Raw genomic sequence first — 15,260 nt, 5'->3', positions numbered from 1 at the left:
CAAGAGCCGGTGCAGACTCGATGGGCCGAATGGCCTCCTTCTGCACTGTAAATTCTATGACAACTACCTTTTGGCTTTGGTCGCCAAGCCAAGACACAAAACTGGGTGGAATTGTGAGATGTGAGGAGGAATCCAGGAGGCTTCACGGTGATTCAGGTAAGTTGCGTGAGTGGGCAAACACAGGCTGGTGCAGCACAAAGTGGTTAGACATCAAGTTATCCACTTTTGTAGGAAAAACAATGGGCTGGATTCTCCGTTTCTGCGACTAAGTGTTGACGCCAATGGGGAATTCGTGGACTTCTACGACAGGAAAATCGGTGACGGACCTGCACCAATTCCGGTACCGGTGAGAGGTTAGAACCAGTGCCTTGTGGAATGGCATTGGATTCCATGGAAAACGGGATTTGCCGGGTCCATGATGGACACTCGCAGGACTGACAAGCTGTAGCCGCGCTTAAATTATACCCTCCCTCCCCCTCCCTCCCCCACACACACACTGATCGGGGCTGGAAAGATGGCGCTGGCTGTGCTGGAGCGCCCATACAGCTGATGGGTCGGCTGGGGCCAGAGGGCACCCATGGGGTTGCCCCGGGGAGGCTCGCCTATACCCAGGGCACCAGGGCTGTCAGCGGGCTGCGGTGCCGCATGGCTGCCCTGCCGGCTGGGGTAATGGTGTTCCGTACTCGTCCACCCCGATCCCACAGGCCACCTCTTGGCCACCCCCCACTACTCCCCCCAGCCCTGGCAGTAGCCCCCGGCCAGCGGCACGGCTGTCGGTGAAGTATGGCGGTGCCGGACACTGTCCGTGTGCCCTCTCTCTCGCTCTCTCAGCAGCCACCATGCCAGTTTTACGATGTTTGAGAGCACACGTGGACAGCGCCGTCGGCAACTTGGCCCATCGGAAGCGGAGAATCGCAGGCTGGGCCCACTAATGATATGCGAACGGTGATTAAGGTATTCCGGTACAGGCGGCAAGCGTCACATTGATGCCATTTTCGAGGGACGGAGCATCGTGATTTGGCGTCGGAACCTATTTTCCGCCCGATTACATGCCCTGATTACATGCAACCGAGAATCCCGCCCAAGTTATTTAAATGGTGATATATTGGGAAATGTGGATACACAAAGAGCTCTGGGTGTCCTAGTGCACCATTCAGTGAAAGTGGAGAGGGAGGTGCAGCAGTAATTAGGCTAGAGAATGGTTTGTTGGCCTTCACTGCAAGAGGAATTGAGTTCAGAAGTAGCGATGTCTTACTGCAGTTGTACAGGGTCTTGGGAAGACCACACCTGGAGTACTGTGGCCAGTTTTTGTCTCCCTACCCGAGGAAGGACATACTTGCCACCGAGGGAGTGCAGCGGAGGTTCACTAGGTTGACACCGGCCTCCAGTTTGGTTGGTGGGACTGTTCTATGAGGAGAGATTGGTTTATCTGGGCCTGTATTCACTCGAGTTCGATCTGATTGAAATGTATAAAATTCTAACAGGGTGGACAGACGAGATGCAGGGAGGATGTTGTCATGATATACACCAGTATATCATGGTGCAGACACACACTGATGGACACACAGCGGGACCAATCAACACACACAACACCGCAGCCAATCACCAGTTAGAGCACACGCACTATAAAGACAGGGGGCATCAGAGTTCCTGTTCATTCGAGCTGCAGCCTCCTAGTAGGACAGAGCTCACAGCCTGCAGCACAGATCTTCACCATGTGCTGAGTGCATCGACTGGTTAGGACAAGGCATAGGTCTTTAGTTTAATCTAACATCGTGTTAACCCACAGTGAAAGTATGTTCAACAATTTCTAACTTAATAAAATAGTGTTGCACTATTTGAAGTATTGGTGGCCTGTCTGTGTTCCACGGATCCAGAGCACCCAACACAACAGATGTGTTCCCTGTTTGGAGAATCTCAAACCAGGAAACAGAGAGTCAGGATACAGGATTGACCATTTAGGACTAAGATGAGGAAAGATTTCTTCACTTACAGGGTGGTGAACCTGTGAAATTCTCTCCCACGAGAGGTTGTGAGGCCAAGTCACTGAATGTGTTCAAGAAAGAGAGAGATACATTTTTAGGTTTTACTGGCATCAATGGGGAAGGGGCGGATGCGGATTATGACACTGAGATTGACGATTAACCATGATCATAGTGAAAGTCGTAGCAGGTTCAAAGGGCCAAATGGCCTCCTGCTCCTAGTTTCTATGTTTCCAGATGTGGTGTAATTTTTATGAGTTACTATGTCTCTTGCATTCCCCATTTCCCTCGCAGGCAGCAGCAACATCCATTCTGTGAGTGGCGAGACCTCCATTAAACTGGGCAGTTTTCTCAATGACCAACATTGGCACATGGTTGAAATTGAGCGCTATGGGCAAGATGTTAATTTCACGCTTGACGGTCAAGTTGAACGTCTGCACACTAATGGTGATTTTGACCACCTGGATTTGGATTCTATGGTAAGCTGGTTTTCCATTTAGAGCTGTCACTGGTTGATATACTCTGGCGAAAATTTTCTGTACCGTTGAAAGAGATTCAAATTGGTTACAAATTTAAACATATCAACAATTTGTGTGTGTGTCGGGTGTGTGTGTCGGGTGTGTGTGTGTCGGGTGTGTGTGTGTCGGGTGTGTGTGTGTCGGGTGTGTGTGTGTCGGGTGTGTGTGTGTCGGGTGTGTGTGTGTCGGGTGTGTGTGTGTCGGGTGTGTGTGTGTCGGGTGTGTGTGTGTCGGGTGTGTGTGTGTCGGGTGTGTGTGTGTCGGGTGTGTGTGTGTCGGGTGTGTGTGTGTCGGGTGTGTGTGTGTCGGGGGGGTGTGTGTGTCGGGTGTGTGTGTGTCGGTGTGTGTGTGTCGGGTGTGTGTGTGTCGGGTGTGTGTGTGTCGGGTGTGTGTGTGTCGGTGTGTGTGTGTGTCGGGTGTGTGTGTGTCGGGTGTGTGTGTGTCGGGGGGGTGTGTGTGTCGGGTGTGTGTGTGTCGGGTGTGTGTGTGTCGGGTGCGTGTGTGTCGGGTGCGTGTGTGTCGGGTGCGTGTGTGTCGGGTGCGTGTGTGTCGGGTGCGTGTGTGTCGGGTGCGTGTGTGTCGGGTGCGTGTGTGTCGGGTGCGTGTGTGTCGGGTGCGTGTGTGTCGGGTGCGTGTGTGTCGGGTGCGTGTGTGTCGGGTGCGTGTGTGTCGGGTGCGTGTGCGCGGGGTGCGTGTGCGCGGGGTGCGTGTGCGCGGGGTGCGTGTGCGCGGGGTGCGTGTGCGCGGGGTGCGTGCGCGCGCGGGTGTGTGTCGGGGGTGTGTGTGTGTCGGGGGTGTGTGTGTGTCGGGGGTGTGTGTGTGTGTCGGGGGGGTGTGTGTGTCGGGGGGGTGTGTGTGTCGGGGGGGTTGTGTCGGGGGTGTGTGTGTCGGGGGTGTGTGCGCGCGGGGGTGTGTGTCGGGGGGGTGTGTGTGTCGGGGGGGGGGGTGTGTCGGGGGGGGTGTGTGTCGGGGGGGGTGTGTGTCGGGGGGGTATGTGTGTCGGGGGGGTGTGTGTGTCGGGGGGGTGTGTGTGTCGGGGGGTGTGTGTGTCGGGGGGGTGTGTGTGTCGGGGGGGTGTGTGTGTCGGGGGGGTGTGTCGGGGGGGGGTGTGTGTGTGTGGGGGGTGTGTGTGTCGGGGGGGGTGTGTGTCGGGGAGATGGTGTGTGTCGGGGGGGGTGTGTGTGTCGGGGGGGTGGGTGTGTGTCGGGGGGGTGTGTGTCGGGGGGGGTGTGTGTGTCGGGGGGGGTGTCGGGGGGCTGTGTGTGTCTCGGGGGGGGGTGTCGGGGGGGTGGTGTCGGGGTGTGTCGAGGGGGTGTGTCGAGGGGGTGTGTCGAGGGGGTGTGTCGGGGGGTGTGAGTGTCGGGGGGGTGTGAGTGTCGGGGGGGGGTGTGTGTCGGGGGGGGTGTGTGTCGGGGGTGTGTGTGTCGGGGGGGGGTTGTGTCGGGGGGGGGAGTTGTGTCGGGGGGGGTTGTGTCGGGGGTGGGGTTGTGTCGGGGGTGGGGTTGTGTCGGGGGTGGGGTTGTGTCGGGGGGGGTTGTGTCGGGGGGGGTTGTGTCGGGGGGGGTTGTGTCGGGGGGGGTTGTGTCGGGGGGGGTTGTGTCGGGGGTGTGTGTGTCGGGGGTGTGTGTGTGTCGGGGGGGTGTGTGTGTGTCGGGGGGGGGTGTGTGTCGGGGGGGTGTGTGTGTCGGGGGGGTGTGTGTGTCGGGGGGGTGTGTGTGTCGGGGGGGTGTGTGTGTCGGGGGGGTGTGTGTGTCGGGGGGGGGGGTGTCGGGGGGGTGTGTGTCGGGGGGGGGGGTGTCGGGGGGGGGTGTGTCTCGGGGGGGGTCGGGGGGGTGGTGTCGGGGGGGTTGTGTCGGGGGGGGGGGTGTCGTGGGGTGTGGGTGTCGGGGGGGTGTGGGTGTCGGGGGTGTGTGGGTGTCGGGGTGGGGGTGTGTGTGTCGGGGGGGGTGTCGGGGGGGTGTGTGTGGGGGGTGTGTGTGTGGGGGGGTGTGTGTGTGGGGGGTGTGTGTGTGTGGGGGGTGTGTGTGTGTGGGGGTGTGTGTGTGTGGGGGGTGTGTGTGTGGGGGGGGTGTGTGTGTGGGGGGTGTGGGGGGGTGTGTGTGTGTGGGGGGTGTGTGTGTGGGGGGTGTGTGTGTGGGGGGTGTGTGTGTGTGGGGGGTGTATGTGTGTGGGGGGTGTGTGTGTGTGGGGGGTGTGTGTGTGGGGGGTGTGGGGGTGTGTGTGTGTGTGGGGGGTGTGTGTGTGTGGGGGGTGTGTGTGTGTGGGGGGTGTGTGTGTGGGGGGTGTGGGGGGGTGTGTGTGTGTGGGGGGTGTGTGTGTGGGGGGTGTGTGTGTGTGGGGGGTGTGTGTGTGTGGGGGGTGTGTGTGTGTGTGGGGTGTATGTGTGTGGGTGTGTGTGTGTGTGGGGGTGTGTGTGTGGGGGGTGTGGGGGTGTGTGTGTGTGTGGGGGGTGTGTGTGTGGGGGGGGTGTGTGTGTGGGGGGGGTGTGTGTGGGGGGGGTGTGTGTGTGGGGGGGGTGTGTGTGTGGGGGGGGTGTGTGTGTGTGGGGGGTGTGTGTGTGTGGGGGGGGTGTGTGTGTCGGGGGGGGTGTGTGTCGGGGGGGTGTGTGTGTCGGGGGGGTGTGTGTGTGTCGGGGGGGGTGTCGGGGGGCTGTGTGTGTCTCGGGGGGGGTGTCGGGGGGGGTGGTGTCGGGGGGGTGTGTGTCGGGGGGGGGTTGTGTCGGGGGGGGTTGTGTCGGGGGGGGTTGTGTCGGGGGGGGGGTTGTGTCGGGGGGGGGGTTGTGTCGGGGGGGGGTGTGTCGGGGGTGTGTGTGTCGGGGGTGTGTGTGTCGGGGGTGTGTGTGTCGGGGGTGTGTGTGTCGGGGGTGTGTGTGTCGGGGGTGTGTGTGTCGGGGGTGTGTGTGTTGGGGGTGTGTGTGTCGGGGGTGTGTGTGTGTCGGGGGTGTGTGTGTGTCGGGGGTGTGGGGGTGTGTGTGTGTCGGGGGTGTGTGTGTGTGTCGGGGGTGTGTGTGTGTGTCGGGGGTGTGTGTGTGTGTCGGGGTGTGTGTGTGTGTCGGGGTGTGTGTGTGTGTCGGGGTGTGTGTGTGTGTCGGGGTGTGTGTGTGTGTCGGGGTGTGTGTGTGTGTCGGGGTGTGTGTGTGTGTCGGGGTGTGTGTGTGTGTCGGGGTGTGTGTGTGTGTCGGGGTGTGTGTGTGTGTCGGGGTGTGTGTGTGTCGGGTGTGTGTGTGTGTCGGGGGGTGTGTGTGTGTCAGGGGGTGTGTGCGTGTCGGGGGGTGTGTGCGTGTCGGGGGGTGTGTGCGTGTCGGGGGGTGTGTGCGTGTCGGGGGGTGTGTGCGTGTCGGGGGGTGTGTGCGTGTCGGGGGGTGTGTGCGTGTCGGGGGGTGTGTGCGTGTCGGGGGTGTGTGTGCGTGTCGGGGTGTGTGTGCGTGTCGGGGTGTGTGTGCGTGTGGGGGGGGGTGGGTGTGGGGGGGGTGGGTGTGGGTGTGGGGGGGGTGGGTGTGGGGGGGTGTGGGTGTGGGGGGGGTGTGGGGGTGGGGTGGGGGTGGGGGGGTGGTTGTGGGGGTGGGGGGGTGGTTGTGGGTGTGGGGGGGTGGTTGTGGGTGTGGGGGGGGTGGGTGTGGGGGGGGTGGGGGTGGGGGGTGGGGGGTGGTGTGGGGGTGGGGTGTGGGGGGGTGGGCGTGGGGGGGTGGGCGTGGGGGGGTGGTCGTGGGGGGTGTGTGTGGGGGGTGTGGGGGGATGTGGTGTGGGGTGTGTGGGGCTTGTGTGTGTGTGGGGGGTGGGGTGGAGTTGTGTGTGTGTGGGGGGGGTGGGGTTGTGTGTGTGTGGGGGTGTGGCGGAGTGGGTGTGTGTGTGTGGGGTTGTGTGCGTGTGGGGGGTGTGTGAGGTGTGTGTGTGTGGGGGGGGTGTGAGGTGTGTGTGTGTGGGGGGGGGGTGTGGGGTGGGGGTGTGTGTGGGGGGGGTGTGTGGGGGTGTGTGTGTGTGTGTGTGGGGGGGGTGTGTGTGTGGGGGAGTATGTGTGTGGGGGGGGTGTGTGGGGGTGTGTGTGTGTGTGTCGGGGTGTGTGTGTGTGTGTGTGGGGGGGGGTGTGTGTGTGTGTGTCGGGGTGTGTGTGTGTGTGTGTGGGGGGTGTGGGTCACATAGCGCGCGCATATGAGGGGGGGAGAGCGCGCCCGTGTGAGGGGGGAGAGAGCGCGCGTGGTAGGGGTAGAGAGCGCGCGTGTGAGGGGGGAGAGAGCGCGCGTGTGAGGAGGGGAGAGAGCGTGTGAGGGGGAGAGAGCGAGAGCGTGTGAGGGGGGAGAGCGAGAGCGTGTGAGGGGGGAGAGCGAGAGCGTGTGAGGGGGAGAGCGCGAGAGCGTGTGAGGGGGGAGAGCGCGAGAGCGTGTGTGTTAAATGATGCAGCCTTTCCTGCTTGAGTGTCGTTGTCCTGGTGAACCGGTCAATCCCGACATATACAGCTGGTGTACAGCCCACTTACTACTAACCATCTGTCAGTCTTCTACAATGTATCTGGCATCACAGGCGATTTGGTGACATAGTGATATTGTCACTGGGTGAGTGAATCGGTGTCCGAATCCCACGACAATAAGAAGTGGAATTTGAATTCAATTAAAATAAAATCTGGAATTAAAGATCTAATAACCTTAAGGACCCATCTGGTTTACTAATGCCTCCTTTGGTGGCACAGTGGTTAGCACAGCTGCCTCACAGCACCAGGGATCCGAGTTCAATCCCATCCTCGGGTGACTGTGTGGAGTCTGCACGTCCTCCCCGTGTGCGCGCGGGTTTCCTCCGGGTGCTCCGGTTTCCTCCCACAATCCAAAGATGTCCAGGTTTGGTGGATTGGCCATGATAAATTGCCCTTAGTGTGTATGAGTGTACAGGATACAGGGATAGGGCGGGGGAGTGGACCTACATTGCTCTTTCGGAGGGTCGGTGCAGGTTCGATGGGCTGAATGACCTCCTTCTGCACTGTAGGGATTCTATGGGAAGGAAATCTGCCGTCCTCACCCGGTCTGGCCTACATGTGACTCCAGACCCACAGCAATGTGGTTGACTCTGAAATGGCCGAGCGATTTACTGAGTTGAATCAAAGCTCTAAGTTCTAGATTTATTTGAACTTAAATTTTAATTGTGTTCATTTCAGACGTTCTCCATTGAGGGAGACGATTAAGGAGACAATTTGGTGAAGTAACTCAGGAGATATTAATAAGTTGTACCTACTAACGACAGGGCGGAATGTGACTGAGGCATTCCATCTCGAGTTTTCCCACCCAGCCTCGGGCACTTGGGCTGGGACTCCCTGTTTCCCGCCTCGAAGATCGGGAATGCCGATTGGAAGGAGACTCCCGCGACTGGCGGAATCGGGATTGGGGCTGTGCCCCCTCCCCCTCCGGCCCCGTCTGCCACAGCGGGTGTCCCAGTGGTCCAATTGGGTTCTCCGCCCTGACCCAGCAGGACCCTGCGAAGTGCCCGTTAGAGCTGATCTGCATACCATTGGCGGGCAGGACGCACCATTCACCAGTCAGGTCAGATACTCCAGCATCGGCCCCCCACCCAGCCTAGAGTCTGGCTGGCATGAATTGGTGGAAGTCCTGAGGAGCGTGGGCCTGGTGGCCAGCAGCCCGAGGGGTGGAATGGTGGCAAATACCCTCCCAACAATTGCTGCCAAGGGGGGGGCTCCGTCATGGGAGGTGAAGCCCCCCTGATCCCCACCTCTCATAACAACAACACCCTTTAAAAAAGGGCATTCTGATTTTGAGGTGCACACCCTGCCCCTCTCGGGTGCAGCATGGACCCCGGGTGGTCCAATGTCAGGGTACTCGGAGCACCAGTGGGGAGTATGGATTCTCTGGAGTACTAGCCTCGATTTCTGTTTCCTTTCTGTAACTTCAGCTTTCCTCGAGATAATGTCACTTGCTCAGTGAAAGCTTCTGTTTATTAACTCATTCCAAACCACAACCCACAGCCTGATCAATGATATTATTGATTTCTAATTAGCCGGAATGAGGCAAGGCTACTTCATAATTGGCTGAAGGAGTGTGTGATCAATCTGTGATTGGTTGAGGTGGGCCTGGTCAGTTTTTAAAGTTTATTTATGTTGTGTAAGGGTCTTTCCCGTTTATTCCTTTATTTCCTCTTTATTTTTACCATTATCATTTTTGATCCTTGGATGCTTAATGGACATGTGTCTTTAAGGCAAGCAGCAGAGAGAACAAGGCCGACTGCAGCTTTAATGGGACTTAGGAGACCTGAGGTAAATACTGCTGTGGGAGCAGGAGTGATGAACGAGGTAGGTGAGAGATAGGCAGGGTTTTGTTCCAGGGGAAGATCACCTTATTTTCATCAACTGATGTAGCCAAACCCAGAACTATTTTAAGGGACACAGGTGTTATGCAAACTCTCTTACTGGAGAGGATTAGGTTTTCCCTCCAGAGAGGTCAATGAAAGCTACAGTATTAGTGAAGGGAATAGGTGGCGATTATATCCCTGTTCCATTGTATAAAGGACAATTGGAGTGTGTTTTAATGTCAGCTCAAGCAGTTGTCAGAGTGGTTAAGAAATTCCCAGTGGACGGAGTAGATTTACTTTTGGGGAATGATTTGGTAGGAGTGAACGTTGTAGCTTCACCCATGATTACAGAGAGTCCGAGGGAAGTACAGCGGATAGCACATGAGATATCAATGACGGAGCATGTGGGAATCAGGAAAACCCATTGGGCATTAAATGACTCAAAAGAAATTTCGAAAGTCATTAATCACTCGCCAAATGGTGATGGCAGTGAATCTGATTCTGCCGATACTGATGGATTTATTTCCACGAGAATGATTCCACACAGATGTTTGTCAAAGATAAAATCTGGTAGAGAACCAGATTCTGAGAACTCCAAAACTGAAGGTGACCCTAAGAAGGAGGAGTCCAAATCTAATAGTAATGACAGTGATGAAGATTCAGACGAGAGTTCTGAATCAGGTTTTGTTTCTGATTATGAAGTAATGTTAAACAGCTGCGACTGTAATAGATCTGTCACTAACTGATCTTGAACAAATGGCAAGTTATTTTTCCAAAGCTAGGAAAGAAGACAGCGAATCGGTGAAGAAAGTGAACTGGATTTTTCTAAAAGTGTTACGGCCACTTGCAGTAAACCCGCTGCCATTCACTTCAAGTGCAAATATTTCTCAGAGCATGTCTGATTTGAAGGAAAATATACATAATAGCATCAGTTATTCAGACGAGGACAGCAAGGACTGTGAAGTGACACCAAGCAAACATCAGATTAACCCACATCCTTTTAAAGGCCCACAGTGCACCTTCAAGGTAAAGGAAGCAAATAGCAAAGGAAGTGAAATAATTAGTGATAATTAAGGCTGCAGATGGGAATACCAACCAAACTACCATCATCCCGACCTGAGCTGCTTCAGCACAGCACAAGCCCCCCCCCCCCCCCCCCCGACCCCACCTCACACTCACATGAAGGGTCCCCCTCGGCACCCTAGAGGCAATTGTCAGGAGGGTACACATCCCCTTGCCACCCCTCACTGTGCAATGTGCCAGGAGAAGTCTCCACAAATTTCCTCATCCTCATTGACTGAGGGGCCAGCGCATCTGTGCAAAGACAAGGCTGAAGCATTCGCAGCATGTATAGCCGAGTGGATGATCCGTCTCCGCCTCCTCTGGAGGTCCCCAGCATCACAGATGTCAGTCTTCAGCCAGTAAAATTCACTCCACGTGATATCAAGAAATAGCTGAAAGTACTGGATATGCCTCTGGGCCCTGACAGTATCCCAGCAATAGTACTGAAGACATGTGCTCCAGAACGTGCCGCACCCCTAGACAAGCTGTTCCAGTGCAGCTACAACACTGGCATCTACCCGGCAATGTGGAAAATTGCCCAGGCCTGTCCTATACACAAGAAATAGGACAAATCAAACCCAGCCAATTACTGACCTGTTGGTCGGGGGATGGATCGGTCGGTGGCCTTGATGTTTGTGTAGCAGTGGTTAAGGATGTTAGGGCCCCTGGTGGGACAGGAGATGTGTTGGTGGAAATTTGGCAGCACACTCGTGAGGTTGGCCTGGTTGAAGTTCCCGGCCACGGTGAACCTCCGGGTGTTCTGTTTCACTGTTATTTATTTTAAAAAATATATATTTTATTAAAGTTTTCAAACACAAATTTTTCCCTTACAATTCAAAGAAATAAAAATAAAAGTAACATGATAACTGCAATATAACATTTTGTAACTAACATAGTAAACTAACCAAATAACACAAAGTAATACTCCCCCCCCCACCCCCGCCCCCTCTCCCCCTCCAAAAACCCAAACAATTTACCCCCCCCCTCCCCCCCCCCCCCCCCCTCCCCCTGGGTTGCTGCTGCTGGTCATCTATCTTCCCTCTAACGTTCCGCTAGGTAGTCGAGGAACGGTTGCCACCGCCTGGTGAACCCTTGAGCCGATCCTCTCAGCGCAAACTTCATCTGCTCCAGTTTTATGAACCCCGCCATATCCTTTATCCAGGCCTCCAGTCCGGGGGGTTTCGCCTCCTTCCACATGAGTAAAATCCTACGCCGGGCTACTGGGGACGCAAAGGCCACGACATCGGCCTCTTTCGCCTCCTGCACTCCCGACTCATCCGCAACGCCAAATAAAGCTAGCCCCCAGCCTGGTTTGACCCGGACCTTCACCACCTTCGAGATCACTCCCGTCACTCCCCTCCAATACCCCTCCAGTGCCGGACACGACCAAAACATGTGTGTGTGGTTCGCCGGGCTTCCCCCGCACCTCCCACACTTGTCCTCCACTCCGAAGAACCTGCTCAACCTTGCTCCCGTTTTGTGTGTGCTCTATGCAGCACCTTAAATTGGATCAGGCTAAGCCTGGCACACGAGGAAGAGGAATTTACCCTGCTTAGGGCATCAGCCCACAGACCCTCCTCAATCTCCTCCCCGAGCTCTTCTTCCCATTTTCCCTTCAGTTCGCCCACCAACTCCTCCCCCTCTTCTCTCATCTCCCGGTATATCTCGGACACTTTGCCCTCCCCGACCCACACCCCCGAAAGCACCCTGTCCTGGATCCCTTGTGTCGGAAGCAGCGGAAATTCCCTCACCAGTTGTTTCGTGAACGCTCTCACCTGCATATATCTAAAGAAATTTCCTCGGGGCAGCTCATACTTTTCCTCAAGCGCTCCCAAGCTCGCAAACGTCCCGTCTATAAATAAATCTCCCACTCTCCTGATTCCTGCCCGGTGCCAGCTCTGGAATCCTCCGTCCAGCCTCCCTGGGGCAAACCTATGGTTGTTCCTGATCGGGGACCACACCGAGGCTCCCAGCACACCCCTCTGTCGCCTCCATTGCCCCCCAGATACTTAATGTTGCCGCCACCACTGGGTTCGTGGTAAATATTTTTGGTGAGAGCCGTCACCAGTGCTTTTAAACTCGTCCCTTTGCAGGACTTCATCTCCAATCTTTTCCACGCTGCTCCCTCTCCCTCTATCATCAATTTACGAATTATCGCCACATTGGCGGCCCAGTAGTAGTCGCCCAAATTCGGCAACGCCAGTCCCCCTCTGACTCTTCTACGTTGTAGGAACCCCCTCGGGACCTTCCCTGCCCACACGAAGCTCGTGATGCTCCTATCTATTTTTTAAAAAAGGCCTTAGTGATCAGTATAGGGAGACATTGGAACACAAATAGGAACCTTGGGAGGACCATCATCTTAATTGCCTGCACTCTGCCCGCCAGTGACAGCGGCTGCATGTCCCACCTTTTGAAATCCTCTTCCATTTGTTCCACCAGTCGTGTCAGATTAAGTCTGTGTAAGGTTCCCCAGCTACTGGCTATCTGAATTCCCAGGTATCGGAAGTTTCTTTCCACTCTCCTTAGCGGTAGGCCATCTATCCCTCTACTCTGGTCCCCAGGGTGTATCACGAAAAGCTCACTCTTTCCCATGTTAAGCCGAGATCCCGAGAAATCTCCAAACTCCCTCAATATCTGCATGACCTCTGTCATCCCCCCCACTGGGTCCGTCACATACAGCAGTAGGTCATCCGCGTAGAGTGACACTCGGTGTTCCTCTCCCCCTCTAATCACCCCTCTCCATTTTCTGGAGTCTCTCAGCGCTATGGCCAGTGGTTCAATTGCCGGCACGAACAGTAATGGGGACAACGGGCATCCCTGTCTTGTTCCCCCGTATAGTCGAAAATACTCCGACCTGTGACCGCACTTGCCGTTGGGGCCCCATAGAGGAGTTTAACCCAGCTGACAAACCCCTCCCCGAACCCGAACCTCCTCAGCACCTCCCATAGATACTCCCACTCCACCCTATCAAATGCCTTCTCTGCATCCATTGCCGCCACTATCTCTGCCTCCCCCTCAACTGGGGGCATCATTATCACCCCTAATAGCCGTCGCAGGTTGACATTTAGTTGTCTCCCCTTTACAAACACTGTCTGGTCTTCGTGCACCACCCCCGGGACACAATCCTCTATCCTCGTTGCCAGCACCTTTGCTAGCAACTTGGTGTCCACATTTAGCAGTGAGATAGGCCTATAGGACCCGCACTGCAGCGAATCTTTATCCCGCATCAAGATTAGCGATATCGCCGCCTCCGACATTGTCGGGGGTAGGGTCCCCCTTCTCTGGCCTCGTTAAAGGTCCTTACCAGCAGCGGGGCCAACAAGTTCACATATTTTCTATAAAATTCCACCGGGAACCCATCTGGTCCCGAGGCCTTCCCTGCCTGCATGTTCCCCAGCCCCTTGGTAACCTCGTCCACCCCAATCGGCGCCCCCAGGTCTTCCACCTCCTGCTCCTCCACCCTCGGGAACCTTAATTGGTCCAAAAACTGCTGCATCCCCTCTTTTCCCTCGGGGGTTGGGACCTATAATGTCTCTCGTAAAAGGTCTTAAACACCTCGTTTATCTTCTCCGCACCGTAGCTCCCTTTTCATCCCTAATTCCCCCTATCTCCCTCGCCGCTGTCCTCTTTCGCAGCTGATGGGCCAACAGGCGACTCGCCTTTTCCCCATATTCATACCTCATCCCCTGTGCCTTCCTCCACTGTTCCTCCGCCCTCCTTGTGGTCAACAGGTCGAACTCCGTCTGGAGTCGTCGCCTCTCCCTGTACAGTCCTTCCTCCGGGGCCTCCGCGTATTCTTTATCTACCCTCAAAATCTCCCCCAGTAGTCTTTCCCTTTCCTTGGCCTCTATTTTCCCCTTGTGGACCCTGATGGAGATCAGCTCTCCTCTGACCACCGCCTTTAGTGCTTCCCATACTACTCCCACTCGGACCTCCCCGTCGTCATTGGCCTCCAGGTACCTTTCGATACATCCCCGCACCCTTCCGCAGACTCCCTCATCCGCCAGTAATCCCACATCCAGTCGCCAGAGTGAACGCTGCTCCCTCTCCTCTCCTAGTTCCAGGTCCACCCAATGTGGGGCATGATCTGAAACAGCTATGGCTGAATACTCAGTTCCTTCCACCCTCGAGATCAGTGACCTTCCCAAAACAAAGAAATCTATCCGGGAGTACACCTTGTGAACATGGGAGAAGAAGTAGAACTCTTTGGCCTTCGGCCTAACAAATCGCCACGGATCCACTCCCCCCATTTGGTCCATAAACCCCCCAAGCACCTTGGCCGCTGCCGGCCTTCTTCCGGTCCTAGATCTAGATCTGTCTAACCCTGGGTCCAACACGGTGTTGAAGTCCCCCCCCCCCCATTATCAGGTTTCCTACCTCCAGGTCCGGGATACGGCCCAGCATCCGCTTCATAAATCCCGCGTCATCCCAATTCGGGGCATATACATTAACCAACACGACCTCCATTCCCTCCAGTCTGCCACTCACCATCACATATCTGCCTCCGCTGTCTGCTACAATGTTCCTAGCTTCGAATGACACCCGTTTCCCCACCAGTATGGCCACCCCTCTGTTCTTTGCATCCAGCTCTGAGTGGAACACCTGTCCCACCCATCCTTTCTTTAACCTAACTTGGTCCGCCACCTTCAGGTGCGTCTCCTGAAGCATGGCCACGTCTGCCCTCAGTCCTTTCAAGTGCGCGAGCGCTCGGGCCCTTTTAATCGGCCCATTTAGGCCTCTCACGTTCCACGTGATCAGCCGAACTGGGGGGGCTACCTGCCCCCTTCCCTGACGACTAGCCATCACCCTCTCTCGGCCAGTCCCACGTCCCGATTCCGCGCTCCCACCCGTTCCCCAGGTGGCGCATTCCAGCCCCGACCACCCTTTCTTTAACCAGTTCCCCTTTGATTTCTGCAGCAGCAACCCAGCTATCCCCCCCTCCCCCGCTAGATCCCCATCTAGCATGATTGCTCCCCCCATATTGCTTCCGAAAGTCAGCTGACTTCAACTGACCCCGGCTTCTCCCGCTCACTCCTTGACCCCCCTGTGTGGGGAACTCCCATCTACCTTGCGCCTATCTTCCCGCCATCATCTTTCTGGTGCGGGAACAAGAACAGTAAGCCCCGTGTTCTCTATAGCTGTCCCGCCCCTTGTGGCGCAGCTCCCTCTGCCGCCCCACTCCCATTCCCCATCCCCCGCCTATGTCTCTTCTTCTCCCCCCCCCCCCCCCCCCCCCACCGGCGCCCACATTTCTTAGTGTCTCCCCCTCCCCAATTTACATCTCTATATACATCGGCATTGTCATTCCCCCTCTAACATCAGTCCCTCAGTTCTGATCCAGTTTCTCGTTTTTAATAAAGGTCCATGCTTCTTCCGCCATTTCGAAGTAGTGATGCCTCTCCTGGTGCGTG

General features: G+C 56.3%; 1 protein-coding gene across 2 annotated transcripts in view; it reads left to right on the top strand.

The window, feature by feature from the left end:
• The window catches only part of cntnap1 (contactin associated protein 1), a 107,580-nt gene that overhangs the window by 26,609 nt on the left and 65,711 nt on the right, over positions 1 to 15,260 (top strand). The window contains exons 1-2 of one of the 2 annotated variants that reach the window (XM_072487710.1): positions 2,326 to 2,461; positions 9,566 to 9,813. In XM_072487710.1, coding sequence (XP_072343811.1) covers positions 9,682 to 9,813 — 132 coding nt within the window. In that variant the 5' untranslated portion in view covers positions 2,326 to 2,461; positions 9,566 to 9,681. Of the gene's footprint in view, positions 1 to 2,276; positions 2,462 to 9,565; positions 9,814 to 15,260 lie in introns of those variants that run through there. The other variant, XM_072487709.1, reaches the window with a different exon arrangement.

The sequence above is a fragment of the Scyliorhinus torazame genome, chromosome 21 (assembly GCF_047496885.1).
Source record: "Scyliorhinus torazame isolate Kashiwa2021f chromosome 21, sScyTor2.1, whole genome shotgun sequence".
NCBI lineage: Eukaryota > Metazoa > Chordata > Chondrichthyes > Carcharhiniformes > Scyliorhinidae > Scyliorhinus > Scyliorhinus torazame.
This window is presented reverse-complemented; position numbering and strand designations above follow the sequence as displayed.